Source organism: Micrasema longulum, unplaced genomic scaffold (assembly GCF_059751315.1).
Source record: "Micrasema longulum isolate JH-2025_06_02 unplaced genomic scaffold, ASM5975131v1 h1tg001438l, whole genome shotgun sequence".
NCBI lineage: Eukaryota > Metazoa > Arthropoda > Insecta > Trichoptera > Brachycentridae > Micrasema > Micrasema longulum.
Genome location: NW_028278624.1, coordinates 25,417 through 41,607, shown reverse-complemented (window position 1 = coordinate 41,607; position 16,191 = coordinate 25,417). Strand labels below are relative to the sequence as shown.

Genomic DNA, 16,191 nt, shown 5'->3' with positions numbered 1-16,191 from the left:
TTTTTATAGAATTGTATTCTTTTTTTTTTTAAGAAAATAATTCTGGTTGTAATATTTAATTTATAACGATATCTTATTAACGTTAACGTAAATTAACGTAACCCACCTGCCCTTACTGGTTTGAGAAGTCAAAATGAGCTCAATCAGGTGAATGAGAAGGTCGTGGAACCCTGTGGTCATGTATTTGTCAAAAATTGACGAATTATGAAGCGTTAGCCGGTTTTTTTTATTTATTAAAAGGAATAACCCGCTAAGCCTCTATTTTGAGGCTTGTTGGCAGGTGGGATATAGAGGGGATATGGAAGGAGGTAACGAAAAATACGCTACAACACCCAGACCAATTGAAAAGAAAATCTTCGTTTTTGCAAAAACGAAGAAGTTTTTGCCACACTCGTGATTCCTTTTTTTTTTAGTAAAATTAATATTTGCGTTCTTATGATTTACCCAAATATTTCATTTAGGCCAATTGGCTATCAAACAGAAACTACGCATTATGTATGTTTAAAACTTAACACGCTAGCCACTAACTTGTACATACACAAACAAAAAAAATAAACAACATTATTCGCATACAGCATTTTAAATAAAAAATAAAAAACCTTTTGATTTTTATCAAACTACATATTACTTGAAAGATGAAATAAAAGAAAACACAATAGTAAGCAATGTTTCATTAGCGATGTGATAATCTTTAATTATGTAAGTTTATTGACAACATTTTTTCCATCGCCAAACAGTCTTCTTGTCTCGCCTGAGATCGTCCACTGCCATCACCACGCAGGTGTGGTAATAGAAGAAAATGTCTAACCAGACGGCTAGCCAGGCCAGGTCGTTGTTGGAGGACTGTGCTGGTATAGACATCTGCTTGAGGATGCACTTTCTCTGACCGCAGTCTTCTAGTCTCGCCTGAAGTCATCCATGTCCACCATCTCGCAGCTGTGGTACTTGGAAGAGGTGTCCATCCAGCTATCTAGATTGCTGGCCAGGTCGTCGTTGGAAGGCTGCTCCGTGAGAGGTTCCAGCTCGGGAGCGCATTCCCTCTCCTTGTATAGGCGCTCGCGGCTGCTCGAGGCCCCGAACACGGACCCCGGGGATGATGGGCACACTAAGATATAAAAATGCAAAAACGGTTAAAAATTACACGCAGTCTTCTACTCCTTGTATATGAAAAATGAAAGATTGTTCGATGATAAACTAACATTTAGTAAAAGATTTTGGGTTCCTATATACACAAAATTTTAAAATGTTTTCGTTATTTAATAATATTAAAAACAAAAAAATTGATAAAATGAAAAAACAAAAAATATGAGTTCGAAATTAACATTCAGCATTTTTAAAACTGAAATTATTGGGTAAATTTAATTCCCATTAAAGTAAAAACAAAAAACTCTGGCAAACACCATTGAAAACAAATTAAAAAGGCGTAAGTATAGCCTGTGAGCTCGCCAATACATGACAGATGACAGTAAAACATAACCATAGAAAAACATTGCAGTTGAGCTCTCAGAAGTAAAGCAACGTGAATGCAGCAATGCTTGAACTACATGTCAATAATATTCTAATAATAAATAATATTATTTGGACATACGGAACTTTAAAGCATACCTTGGTTTCATTACTAATAGTATTTTATCGGTTAGGTAGGTGTGTTTAAAAAAAAATGTTGCGTATCTGAAAAAAGCACAAATAATTATGTTTTTGTAAATGATGTCAGTAGCGACACTCAGAGAGTGGCTTTGTGACGTTTTGACATTTCTTATAAGAAATTCATGGCGTAGCCAAAATACTGTTATAAAAACGAGGATGTTTTTGTTGATTGACGTTAGCAGGCGCTACCCAGGGGCGACTTTGTAACGTGAAAATTATTTAAAAAAATAGATTCATGGCGTAGCCGAAATATTGTAATTAAAACGAGGATGTTTTTGTTGATTGACGTTAGCAGGCGCTACCCAGGGGCGACTTCATGACGTGATGAAATTATTAATTTTAATATTTTTTTTCATTTTACATAGCGTAGCCGAGATAAGAAATTGCGTGGTGTTTCGAAATTTAACCGTGTAGGTAGCCGCCTAGTTACAATATTATTTTTGTATTTGTATAACTCCTGTTTTATAATGTTTATGTATTTATCGCTATAAGAATTAAACTAAAGATAGTTTTTACTTTTAATCGCTATCCGTTTTTTAAATTATGTTTGTAACACTCAGTAATATTTATTTTTCAAGTATTCAATGTTATTTTTGCATTTTAATTAATATTGTTAATATAAAGCGTATTTTTATTTATTCGAATTTACTAGACTGTTTTTATTACAAAAAATAGAAATGCATATTTCTCTATGTATTTTTCTGTTATAAACAATCTATTAAAATAATACACATCAAATTTCCATTGTCTGTTGATTTGATTTGCAATCTTCTTTTTTTTTTCGATGGTTAAAACTCTAGGAAATTCAAAGACAATAAAATTTTTACTGTCATATATATTGGCGAGCTCACACGCTATACATAGCCCATTACAAATATTGTTAGTTGGTAACGGTGGGTGGCATTTCACTGGACAATTTTTTTATCATATGTTTATTCTATAATTATAATTGTTATCCAATAATTAAACATATTTACTTATACACGGTGTTTCAGGGTCTTTATTGGAATATTCCTCATGAATGATAAACTTTTTTTTTAATCCTTAGATTTTTTTCCAAATTTCTTTTATGATTTTTTGTTTTTAAATAAAAAATGGACTAAATCTTTAAATTCTCGAACAAGCAGCCTTTTTACGAACTCCTACCTCTTTCATGCAAAAAAAAATTAAAAAGTTCAGTGGTTTTAAAAAAATATTTTTGAATAGACTATTAAACTGAGTCAAAATTCTTTTTTCTTTTTTGTCTGTTAAATCAAATCTTCCGATAGTTTCATATACGGGAGTCTACTTTACAGAAAATGGCAGATTAAAAAAACAACTGGGAGTGCGGCAAGAAGTAGCAGATGCCTCATTCAACAGTATGAAGGCTGTCTTGAGATCGAATATTTACTCTGTAAAAAAAAACAAATGGCGCCTTTATAACGCCTGAATAACACCTATTCTCCTTCTATGGATGTGAATTGTGGCACCTCATTAGGGCCCAAAACAGCAAAATGCTGAGTTTTGAAAAAAGCTGTCACAGAAGAATCTTGGGTGTGCGGTGATTTGACTTTATGAGGAATGAAGTAATAAGAGTGCGGACGCAGCAAACGCCGGTAATAACTGTCATACTGGGCCATATACTGCGGACGCCTCCTGAGAGTCTTAACCATGCTTGCCTACTTTACAAGGCATCAGGTTTTCGATGTCCTAAACGTCCACTACAGACCATTCGTCGGCAGTTTATGTCAGCACTACGGGACGCGAACCTGACTTGGGAGGACGCACAGGAGCTGGCAGCTGATAGAGATGCATGGAGGCTCTTTTTAGACACCTTATGCTCTAATTAGGGAGGAGACATGGATGATGATGAAACGTTTGTAGACAATCCTGGACAAATAGGAAGTTATTAAGAAGATTATTTTTAAGTTGAGGCATTTCAGCATATGATTTTTCATTTCCTGGTTAAAGTAGCCACTGTGTAACATTCACCACTCTGCTTATGTTAAAACATCCACTGACCATGTTATAAGCCTCGCAAATATTTTGCCTTCCATATTCCATTCTCAGAAATGTTAGTCTCTGTTGCAATCAATTACACCGACTACAATTTAATCTAGTCACACATAAAGGATTACTAGTAATACAACTTGTTCTCTAAATCATTTGAATAAATCCGTAGCATGTGACTACAAAATAAATTGTTTTAATTAAATTACAAATTTAAAAGCTTCAATTAAATTAATTTAACAATAGAATCACTATGTAAAGCGCCCTTGAGGTATTTTATTACGAAAATGGCGCTGTATGAGTTATCCATAATAATAATAATGTGAAAATTACAACAGAAAAAGAGTTATAAAGGGAATATTACTTTCCATTGGAAAGGGCAGCATAAAAAAGTTGGTTCAGTTCATGCCCAGAGACATGGCCTCCTACATAAAATAATGACGGTGGATGTAACGATTAGCGATTCGGGCGCCATTCCCTTTCTCCATTACCTTACTCGACTAGTTAGTCCCGGGCACTCTCCTCGGGGGATATTCCGGGGACTTGCGGTCGCGGTCCTGGAAAGGGGGGCAATTTACCCCTATTTCTTATATTTCGTTCTCTTGTACTAGTTGCCGATGACGTGTAGCGTGTCTATAACCTAATAACTACTAACGAAAATTTGTTTTCCGTTTCCAATGTTGACGCGCATTAATGAAAAAAAATAAAAATAATAATAATCATTGTTTATTAACAAAAATAACAATTACTTTATCTACTACATATAAGGTTAGGTAAAAGATTTCTCTGGATCATGTCTAGTCTGCCTAACTAGGTACAACCTGTTTTAAGGCAGACATTTTTATGCAAAATAATCAATAATATTACCACCTACTAACTAATAACCTATACAGTTATACAATGTTAATTTATAACATTTATTATGTAATAATGTTTGAGTAAATTTTCCAATTTTTCCAGACCTAAACCCAGTAACCAATTTCTTAACAAATTTATTAAATTGAATCCGGGTCATGGTTTTGTAAAGTTTGGGTAACATATTTAATATTTTGGGGCCCAAAGACCTGAAATTTCTTTGCCCGAATTCAGAGTTTGTGATAGACCCCATGAACCATCCTCTAGTTTGACTTCTGGTAGTGTAGGAGTATTCCTTTTGGGATTTTATATAATAATTTACTTTCACAAACATTATTATTCTAAAAATATATAATTGCCGTAAATCTAAGATCTCAAGTTTCTCAAATAACAAGGGCGAATTAGAGCACAGAAAACCTAGGCTTGAGAAAAAATTGTGATCTCGTCGGGAATCGAGCCTGAAACTTTCCGTGCGTGAGGCGAGCGTTTGGGCGTCATTGGAAGTCAGCACTCAGTACGTCACTTGCTAGTGGAACGTAAATGACGAAACCTGCATACAGGGTGCATTTTATGTTCTAGGCCGATATTGGGTGGCCGCAATTATGGTTTGGTTGTCATTTGTCGGCTCATATTTGACAGTTGTGTAGACTGGTCGATAACAGTTTACTAAGTAGCATCTAACATTGCACAAGTACTTTACTAAGTAGCAACAACATGCTTAAGTGAAATTTTTTTTCAGTGTTTCCACCCCGTAAGTATTTTTTACGGGAGGCATAAAAAACTATCTAATGACTAATATAGTGGTTACTTAAACCAGTCAATGACAGGTCATAAGCCCTTCCCAGACTTTCATATTCCAGTCTCTAAAATGTTCTCCATCACCGTTATAATTTGTTTAACTAATAACTTTCTTATATTCGACAGTGTACATTTTTTTAATTACGATTCGATAAATATGAATAGCCGTTACGATTTCATTATAAATTTAGACACTCGGCTGTATTGTATATATTTAAATTAATAATTTGGAAAAGGTTTGACTTAAGGGTTTTCTGAAAAAAAAAATGAAAAAAAAAAATACGATTTGCTAAAATTGAATAATTGTAGACAAAACGGCATTTTTTATGGTAAAGCTCGGGATGCTAGATATTATATGTACTTACACAGTCCCAAATCCCATATTGTATTTTTCAAAAAATTTACAATTCAAACGACTTTAAAACTTGACTTTTGTCTCCGAACTGACAAACAAATGAATATTTATTTATTAATTTCTTTCATAAATAAGTACATATTTAATACCAGGGAATCTATATGAAACTAGTGAATTACAAAATAAATGTGGAGCGTTCTCTCGTTATTGCTTCTATTTTTTAAGAACGCCGTGCGTGAATACTCGGGATTTAGAAAAGGGATTTTTTAATATTTCTTTTGGCATAAGTCAATGAATTTAGGTTGATTCGGAAGTTTCTCCAAAAATTTAATTTTTTTATTGGCAATTTGTCGTACAGTATTTGCTGGCATTAAGGGTTTCTCTGAAAAATCAGATGTAAATAGGTATTAAAAACCGGTTTGCGCGAAAAAAACATTTCAACCAAATTAATTGCTTATGGAGTTTCTGGAAAAAAAAACAGATTATTTAAAGAATCGTTCAATTGAAAACTCGAAAAAAATTGAGTGAATTTTTCGGTGTTAATCAAGAGCTAAGCAAGTCAATTATTTAGCGTGTAATGAACATTTTTTATGCACTGATAGATGAAGCAATGTCTAGGCGAGAACGTAACTAACAAACATTAAAACACACTGATGCAATGGGGCAGTGTTTGTGAACGTCTGAGCACCTCTCTTCGTGACTGTGCACTTGTGCACGTTGAATATGCTGTAGGCAATGCCGTAACAGTTACTTATAATAGCTATCGTGACATGTTGCAAAACTTTCTTGTACCCGAATTGGATCAAATGTGGCTCTTACAGGGTGGTGCCTCATCACACATAGCTAATGCTGCGGTGCATACATTTCCAGAAACTTTTCCCGGCCGAATAATGTAAGAAAGTGGTGATATTGACTGGCCTCCACGATCCCCCGATTTGACTTCCTACGTTTTCCTATGAAAATACTTGATATCAGCAAACCAACCACAATACTGAGGCTTAAGGACATCCGAAAAGAAATTGCCGAAATAACACCAAAAGTCTGCAAAAATGTCATGAAAAATTAATATGCTTGTGAGAGCTATCATTTACTTCACGGCAAGAGGCGGCCGCTTGACCGATATTATATTTCAAACATATTGCTTAAAGCCGTATAATCAATCAAGAAAAAATAAACAATGTGATTGTGTAATATTTAAAAATTATTAAAAAAAAAACATCGGTTAGGAACGTAAAACGCAACCTATACATAAAGCTTTTTTCTTTTCATAAGTAAGTAAATGTTAGATAATTTTTTAAAATTCAATCTAGTTAAACTCCCTTGAGAAATTAATTTAATATTTGTCTATAAAGATTTAAATATGCCTAAATGATATAATATGAAAAAAACGTGAAACCTATAAAGTTATGCGAAGGTTTATTTCTGAGTAATTAAAAATAAGTTAACCCAAAAGTGAAATTCGAATGTAATTTAAACCAACAATGGTATTATTATGGAATTGAGTGGATTGTTAGGTGAAATAAGGTTAGTTTTTTTGTTTATTGTAGGGTTGGGCGTGGGAATTTACTATTTTGAAAATGTGGCGATGAATCTAGGTGACGTCATAGAGTGATGGGGAAGAAATTAGTGAAAGGAGCTGACTAGGAAGTCAGGCTAAGTCGGGTAAGTACCAACCGTTATGTAGAGGCCTATTTTTCAAGTGGTCGCTCGGTCATCGCAAGGCAATGTGTTTTTGCTAAAGGATTGAATGAACATTGATTTCACCGTAGCTGTACCTTTAGGGATATCTGTCAAAAGAAATAAAGGACCCTGAAAATACCTGCAAATGTTGAACGAGTTCGTTTGTCTATACGGCGGTCTCTTAAGCAAACAGCATGTGAAAGTACATTCCTACACATAATTCAAACCGTTTTAACTCTTAAAATACTGCGCTAAATAATTACTTTGCGCACGGGGATGTAACATCGTGTTATTACAAAAAAAATACGGAATATTCCCAAGCTCAGACATTTGAAAAAAAAACACGGAGACATACAGTTTAATAAATCTTTTTCCATAATTTATAAAAAATAACATACAATTTATCACTGTTAAATTCGCCGCTCATAATACACGCGTGCGTCCCCCATCACTGTCTGTTTTACAATCTTCCAAAGTGTGCGTATCAAGACGTCAAATAATAATCATTTAATTAAATATTTTTTGCTTGAATTGGAATTTATTGGAGTTTATAATCGCTTTGAAGTGTCCATTTTTTATCACAGCAGCCTATTCAAAATATTAATTAGAAGTATTTTAAATTTTGATTAAGCCAGGAACGCGTACTAAATTTTCGGGGTTATTTATTAATTGGATTCGATCATATGATGTCGAGATGACATTTCGGTAAAACATACGAGGTAGATAGAGAGAGTACAGAAGTTAAGTATGCCGTCATAGATAATAGAAAAACCATGAAGATGGTTCTTTTATTTAAATAGCTAGAAATAATTTTGAAATTCGCTTGGGGGACATCTAGCTTTAAGTATTACCAATAACACAATGCACAATTTGTGTCCAAAAAGATGTCAAACGTCACTTCAATAGTTGGCAAAACGAATAACATCAACCGTTGAACGTGATTTTGTAACCCAAATTATCTCTCGCATGTAGATGACTGACAAAAGTCCAATCTATTCCGAATATTTTTTTCTAATATCTTTCCAAAAGCCGGGAAGAGAGTAATTGGCCAATTGGCTTTCGGGTCAGAGGCTTTTTATACCATTTTTTTGGGTATAATCCTAAGGAGAGCATCTTTTCACGCACTTGTAAAATGTCCGTGCGACATGCATACCCCAAATAAGGCAAATATCAAGCTTTTAGCAATCTTCCATGTATTTTTTACCATCTGGCCACTGATACGATCTAATGCAGGTGTCTTCTTTGGACCAAGTGATGTAATTATATTAAGCTATTTCTATTTTAGTAAACTCCACTATGTCCGGATCACTAAGATTGAGTTCCAACCGTGCAATTATTCTAGTCAGCACGTAAAGATGCAGTTGTCCTTGTTACGTCGGGATGTTCTCTTCGTAAAATACTTCGCAATAAACTTCACTTGGTATACACCTAGCCGTACCAAATAGTTATGTCCCTAGTACTGACAAAACTAGATTACGTTACATAACAAACATCATAAGCCGTTGATTGACACATAACCAATGAAGAACTGTTATTCACTGACTGATCAGCGCGCTCGCTTGATTTAACCCTCTGTGATTATTTTCAGTGAGCTTATCTCAAATTCATAGTTCACAATGGCCGTTCTGTAAGATCTAGAGAACAATATTTGAGACGAATTTGCGAATAAACCGGTCAATATGTTTTAAAGAGTAAACCAAAACATATGAATAAGACTGAATTAGTGTACCGGATACTACAATTAAATCTCCCATTTTGTGTGATAGGCGAAAACAAGAGTAAAGAATTTTGAAACGGGCAAAGTTTTTAATTTCATTTTGAAAAACCAATGTTTCCACGCCCCACCTTGTGCTTACAAGGCTTTCAAATCGTAAAACTTAAAGCCATAACACGCTAATAAGAGTGAAGTGTGGAAGCGGTCAAAAGTTTCCCATCGATCAAATAATAAAACAGCAAAATAAAAATATGTAGATGTAACACAATAAAAATATTTACATTTCAACTCGTAGGTATATTAATAGTATAATATAATTTTTCCACTACTATTTTCGAACATGCATGAAGTTTCTGATTTTAGGGGTGGTATGAAAGTACCTTATCGCGTTCATATTGCGGTTGACCTTACGGGTAGCTCCCGACAGCCTTAAAATGTTCTTTATTTTACCCATTTAAATTAATCAATGTTCTAAACAGGCTTGAGTTCTCCAGCGCGTAATGTCTGCTTTCTAAGGCCACAATAAAGGGTCGGTTCTTTGTTAGCCTACGCTATACTCTACAGACCCACTTATCAAGAAAATCGTTGATTATCAAAGCATTTACATAATAAACTCACTTGTTTGTAGGAAGGATTAAAAATAAAGGTAAGTCGGTGAAATTAATTATGTATAAATCTCAATTGATGTAAATAAAATAAGTCAGAATAAATGCATAATCCCCTAAATACAACTTGCACATTATGGGGTATAATGCCGGAATAAACACGCGATCTATCAAAAGTCATATTTTTCAGTAATCAAAATGGATAGTTTATCGGTTTTTTTTTCAGTGTTAAACAATTTCGAAGTCCTGTGACCTTCTCAATGCGATTCAAGTGATTTTTAATAATTTGTTTAAATAATATCTGAAATGTTTTATACCATACGTTTTTAGGGGTTTTAATAAACTGTGATAAAAAAAGAAACACAAATAAACTATAGAATTCGTTCTTAATTTCTCCTCTTTTTCTAATTTTGATTTCTTTTTCCAACCGTTTTTCCCCATGTTCTCGATTACACTGACAGTAGTCTCGATTTTGACTTCGACTCTGACTTTGACGTTTGTTTGTATTGTTATAAAAGTTACATATCACATATCAGCGCGCACATATCAGTGTCAACTGTTTAAAAAAATTAAGCATAAAATAACCTGTGAATTCTTATTCTAGGTAATAATTTTTTTTGAAAGTAAGTATTTTTTTTATATCGGTTATAAATAGTCAAACCAGGCATAGTTATTTCTTAATATAAACATGGTATAGTTATTTCTTAATAAAAACCTGGTATAAGGAAATCTAATAAGTAAGGCCCTGTATCTTAGTGACGCAGGAGAAAACCCCCATATCAGCAATATTCATTAATATCAACATTATGAAGTCTGGTCTTCAACCATGAGAACTACATAATGATTGCGATGGAAGCAGTTCTTATTGAGGATGAAGCATAGTGTGTGTATTTATCATCAGGACGAATACTGGGCAATTAATATCTGCAACCCCTCTGATGTAACACTGTTACTGATCCACAACAATATTTAAAAAATATATAACAACTACCCCTACAGAGAAACGGCGTGATGGTTTGTTATGCTATGTTGTATGAGTTTATTACTCGTCTCAACTTAACTTAAGACTTCGGTCCGATGGATTTGAGACTTTTCGTCGGCGATACTACAAAACCACGTAACTATTAATTGTTTTTTTGCAGGGGATTCTAAAAAGTCTTCTGTTAATTACGATTTTGACCAACCAAAATTATCGCTAGAGTATCAGTGAAACTATCATTATTTAGAGTAAAAATAGCAATAATTAAAAACTAACGGCAATTAGTCTCCATAATGAATTTATTTCATCAAATCATTTTTGTATAAAAACAAATTACGCGGTATTGCAGTATCACACGCAATAAATCAAATAATATTTTCAGTACTGTGAAAGAAAAAAAAATAGTTCCTCGGTCAGTTACGTATGAATAATGTCATTAAAAAATGTACCTAAACTTCCATATTTTTGTATGGAAATGTCTTACATTAAAACTGTTTCTGTAATAATGGTAAATATAACTCTCTATTTTTTATTTTCACTTATATTTATAGAACCCGAGATAAAAACAAAACAAATTAGGTACTCTCAAACCGGATTTCGTTTAATTTTTGCGATTCTTCATGAAAGTTCTTCCCTGAGAATTTGAATACCCGCAAGTTGATTAACGGCAACATTACTTTTTACAAACTTAGGTCAAGGTCTGGTTGGTACCTAACGGTATTATTTAGATTGAAAAGAAAAGATTGATTTCGTGTCGTACGACTTGTTTAACACGATTTGCATATTTTAATTTAAAGAGCACTTCTACAAAATGTTTTTATTAGATTTTTATTTTATAAACGCTTATGGATTAAATTCATTTAACAAAATGTTTCTTATTTAAATTAATATTCTATTGTTGGTGATATTTTTTTTTATATCTTTTGTTAAGATTGTCTGAGTCTTTTGTTCAATTTTGTCTGGTAGTTTATTGTATAATTTCAGTCCCAGGCATATTAGTCTCGACTGTCCTTGTCATGTTTTAGAATGTTTATTTATTAATTTTATTTTTATTTATTTATACAAATACATATAGACTACAAAAAATAGCATAAAGTAGCATCTACAAATAACATTTTACAAATATAAGTTAGAAATTTCACGTCTCTCAGACTGACATAATTTAGATAATTTTCACTATTAACTATATTGTTTGATCTAGAAATAATATTTTACATATACGATCTAAATTTTACGTCTTTACGACTTACCGTTAAAAAGTTGTAATATTTTGCAAGGACGGCCGGGAAAATCTTGGCTCGAGAACAAAATCAATCTATAAATTGCATTTTACATGTTTGTTCTAAATTTCACTTCTCAACAACTAACCGTTAAAAATTTCAAGCCTGTATCGAGTAGAGGTCGAGTCGAATTTGACTAAAATCATCATCATCATTCCTTTTCCACACCTAATGGTGCATAGGGCACTGCATTGGCACACCAATCGCAGCGTATCTTGATTATTTTTGTTACATAAAGGTAAGATGATTCAGGTAAGCACACAGTCCAGGGACTATGAAATATTATTAGTGTCAAAACACCCTTTTAAATAAATATTTCATATTTCACGTCTCTACAACTCGCCGTTTCAGAGGAAATGCTGTGATGGACCAACAAACAAGTGAACACATACATGCATTTTCAGTTTTTTAATACGGATTAATCTTATTATCTTCAACTGAACTTTTTTTACATCCAGTTGTTTATTTTTTGTGTTCTAGGTTTGTAAAAAAATGTTTTAATTAACCTTTTATTTATTTGTACTTTTACATTGTTTGTATTCTTTTTTTATACAGAATAATGTGAAACATGCCTAAAATTAGCTATTTAACAAAGTCAACATAAAAATAACAATAAAAAAAGTCAATAATATAATTAACCTAATTGTCAACTTAGCAACTTTTGATAAATAAATATTTTTCTAGGGGAAAGGTGGTGTGAAAACTACACGTTTCTTATGGAACCAGCTTATAATCTGCTTCTTCGTAAGGTTAGTCGTAGTTTTCACATAACCCAGAAAGATAATTGGAATGTTATCTAAGTGCAATCAGTGCAATAGTGTTGCGGCGTAGGGTGATTATCCAAAGAATATGCAAATCTGGTAAAGAAACATAGCGATATCTAGAGGAGAGATCTTCACCTATGTATATTTTATGTATATCCTTCTACAAGCTTGAGTTGTATAATTTTTAGAGCAAGGTTGTATTTAATTTCACGATGATATAAGAAGTTTATTAACGTTGATTCGCTTTCAATAAATTACAGTGAAGTATTTTTTTATATATTTTTTTTTATTTATTTACAATTTCAAAAAACCGTTAGGGTTACATTAGAAATTTAATATTGCCTAGTCATTTTATGTCTCGTCTAGTCTAGTAAGTTTAGTCATCATGTGCTTTTTCAGATTGCTTTTAAATTTGTCTCCATTAAAAGTTTTCAAGTAGTAAGGTAGGTCGTTGTAGCGTTTAAGTCCATTATGTGGTATTTTTGACTGTCCTGTGTTTGTCTTTGCTTTTTCAATATGATAGTGTTTTTGTTGTCTGGTGTTATATTTGTGTATGTCAGCATTTTTGACTAATATAATGTCGTCGTCTTGTATGTTCCCCAGTGTTATTTTGTGCACAATTTTTAAGGTCTCAATTTTAGTCAAGTAGTTTATGTCAAACTGGTGTGTTTTTTTTGTACAGTTCAGTCGTAGAGGTCAGGTAGGGTAGGTTGTATGTTAGTTTAAGAATTTTATTTTGTTGTTTTTGTATTCTTGTTATGTCTGTCTTGTTACCAGTTCCCCAGAAGGCGATCATGTAACTCAATTTACTTTTGACATAGGCTTCGTACATCATAATTTTTTTCTTTCTTGATATAAAATCTTTAATTTTGTAGAAGAGGCTATGTAGTGATGCCATTACTTTAGTGAGTCCGTCTATGTGTTTTGTCCATTTTAATTGTCTGTCAATTGTGAGTCCTAGGTAAGTCACATTTTCTAGTTATTTAAGAGTTTCGTTGTTTATTTTTATGTTCATGTTATGGTTGTTCTTTTGTGTTTCGAAATGTATTATATTGCATTTCTTGGCATTTAGTGTTAATAAGTTTTTGTTTGTCCATTCTAATAGTTTTTGCACGTCATTGTTGATGGTTTTAGTCGTTTCAATGTATATAACTAGAGTAAACATGAGTGTTCGAAATATGGTCCCTCAACCTGCGGCCAACTGGCATATGTTTGATAGAACGGACTTTAGTCTGTTGCGAGCATTCCCCGGGTACTTTTTTCCCCGCAATTACTAAAATGCTTATATATTCGCTAGATTCTGCTCAAATCGATCTGGAAATGACAGAAAAAGTGATGCTATAACCTTTCACCGGTAATCAATGTTTTTATCTTAATCAATACTTGTTTAAAATAGCTATTTTAATGCTAAAAAAACGTTTAATTATTATGTAACTAGTATTTATTATACGTACAACGTAATGAGGAACTTTAGCCCTACGGGAAATTGGATACATAAAATGTTTTCTTGCGCGCGGTAAAAAATATAGCATTAAATTGTACGGCAAAGTTTCTTCAAAATGTACGAAAAAAATAATAAAAAATATATCAATGAAAGCACACTTCTTTGACTAACGTCACTGGTTCATACGAACCAACCAATGATGTGATAGCTGTGAAGGATATCCGGTTGGCTAACCGTAAACGAAGCAATGGGAAAAACTAACAGAGAATAACTTTTGACGTCACACAGGGAGTTATTTAAAAAATGGGAAACTTTAAAATAGCGCTGATAATACGGTATGTAAAAAAATATTATTTTTTTGGCTTAGTTTAATAGTCTATTTACAAATAAAAAATATAAAAAAGACACTAAACTTTCTCATTGTATGCTATTTCCTGTCTCTGTCCTGCTTAGTTAGTCGAACGTATAGTGAAACGATAAAAAACTACTTGTTTTGCTTGTCAAAGTTGACGTGATATGACGTGACGATACTTGCTCCCTCCGTTGGACATTCCCTTTTCTTTGGGGACGACTTTTTAGCTCAGATTTGTATGTAGTGTCATCTCTTTATATGTTATCTCAATGATAAATTATCATTATTTGTAATGGGAGAGAGAAACCATTAGCTATGGAGTTTCATCAAGAAATTTCTATAAAATAACATAATTATTTATATATAATTTTGATGTGATTTTTAAAAGCTAGTGTATTTTATGCATTTCACATATAAAATATTTTATTTCTTCTTTTGATACTTGATAATATTTTACTTTTTTGTGTACTAACATATGTATGTATATTACGTTTCATTAATTTTGTAACTAGTTAATCCACATTTTGTCACCCTTGGAACAGGCTCTTATCTTTAGGCGCCACATTGTGATCTACATACATAATTTTCCCGGGTTGTGGTCCCGTGGCTAGTATTGCGGACTCATGGATCAGAGGTTTGAAGTTCGCACCCCGCTCTACCACAACTTTGTTCCCGTTTTCTTGTAGTGAGTTATTTACAACTCGTTGAAAATGGCCTACAAAATTGAAATATTTAGGGAAATCATAAGAGGACAAATACATAAATGACATCGGTAAATCTCTAAAATATTGTAAGATTTAACTTTTTGCAGATAATGCACTGGTTTACATATTTATTTATTTTATTTATTTATTTAATTTTACAATACGCCCAAGAGGCATTTACAAAAAATAAACAGGTAAGTACAAATATAGTAAGTAATAATTTAAAAGATAAACAACGCTTTTTTATACATGTAGAAACAATAAAAAGCATACTGCCATGCAAAATAAAAAGTGAAACTATTCACTATAAAAAAAATACATATATGTATAAAAGAAAAGTAATTGAATTAAAAAGCAAATTGTTAATAACTTGTAAAGAATTTAAAAAAAAACATTATTTTTACATATACTTATACGTATAAAAAAACGGTATTAACAAATTATCGTTAAAAACAAAAAATAAAAACTAGTTTACAGTAAGTATATAAAAGATAATAACGTAATATCTGGTAAACAAAAGTATTTGATACATTAATTTCAGAAAAAGATTATTATAAATAATAATAATAATAATAAATAAAAAAAAGAGAAAAAATTGTATGAAAAAGAAAGTTTTATTACGACATTAATAATTAGTTTAAAACAGTGCATTTAAGAACGTTTTAAAATGGATAATCGTCGTATTAAAAATGTCTATATCACAAGTAAATTTGTTGGCTAAGGAATGTAAACGCGTAATAGGAGAGTGTCGTGCATAGTTAGTACCTACGTATGTACTAGTAATATCAAGAGATAATTATCATACAATGATAAATAAGATAAATTACGATTTGAAAAATATATTAAAATAGTTAAAAGTGAATAAATTAAAATTAAATATCTCAAAAACAAAATATATGAATATTTGGACAAAAAATATACCCCAGGGATACAAATTAATATTGATAATTTAAATATAAATTCTGTGGATGAAATAAAGTATCTCGGGGTTAAATTGCATAGGTATTTGAATTTCAAAACATATT

At 32.2% G+C, this 16,191-nt stretch overlaps 1 protein-coding gene across 1 annotated transcript in view; it reads right to left on the bottom strand.

Moving 5' to 3' along the window:
- Nucleotides 1-659: 659 nt before the first annotated feature.
- Nucleotides 660-16,191, bottom strand: part of LOC148275375 (popeye domain-containing protein 3-like) — a 40,724-nt gene continuing 25,192 nt past the window's right edge. Inside the window, exon 5 of the mRNA XM_088235785.1 lies at nt 660-1,105. Within this exon, the coding sequence (XP_088091911.1) occupies nt 897-1,105 (209 nt within the window). The 3' untranslated portion in view covers nt 660-896. The remainder of the gene's footprint in view (nt 1,106-16,191) is intronic.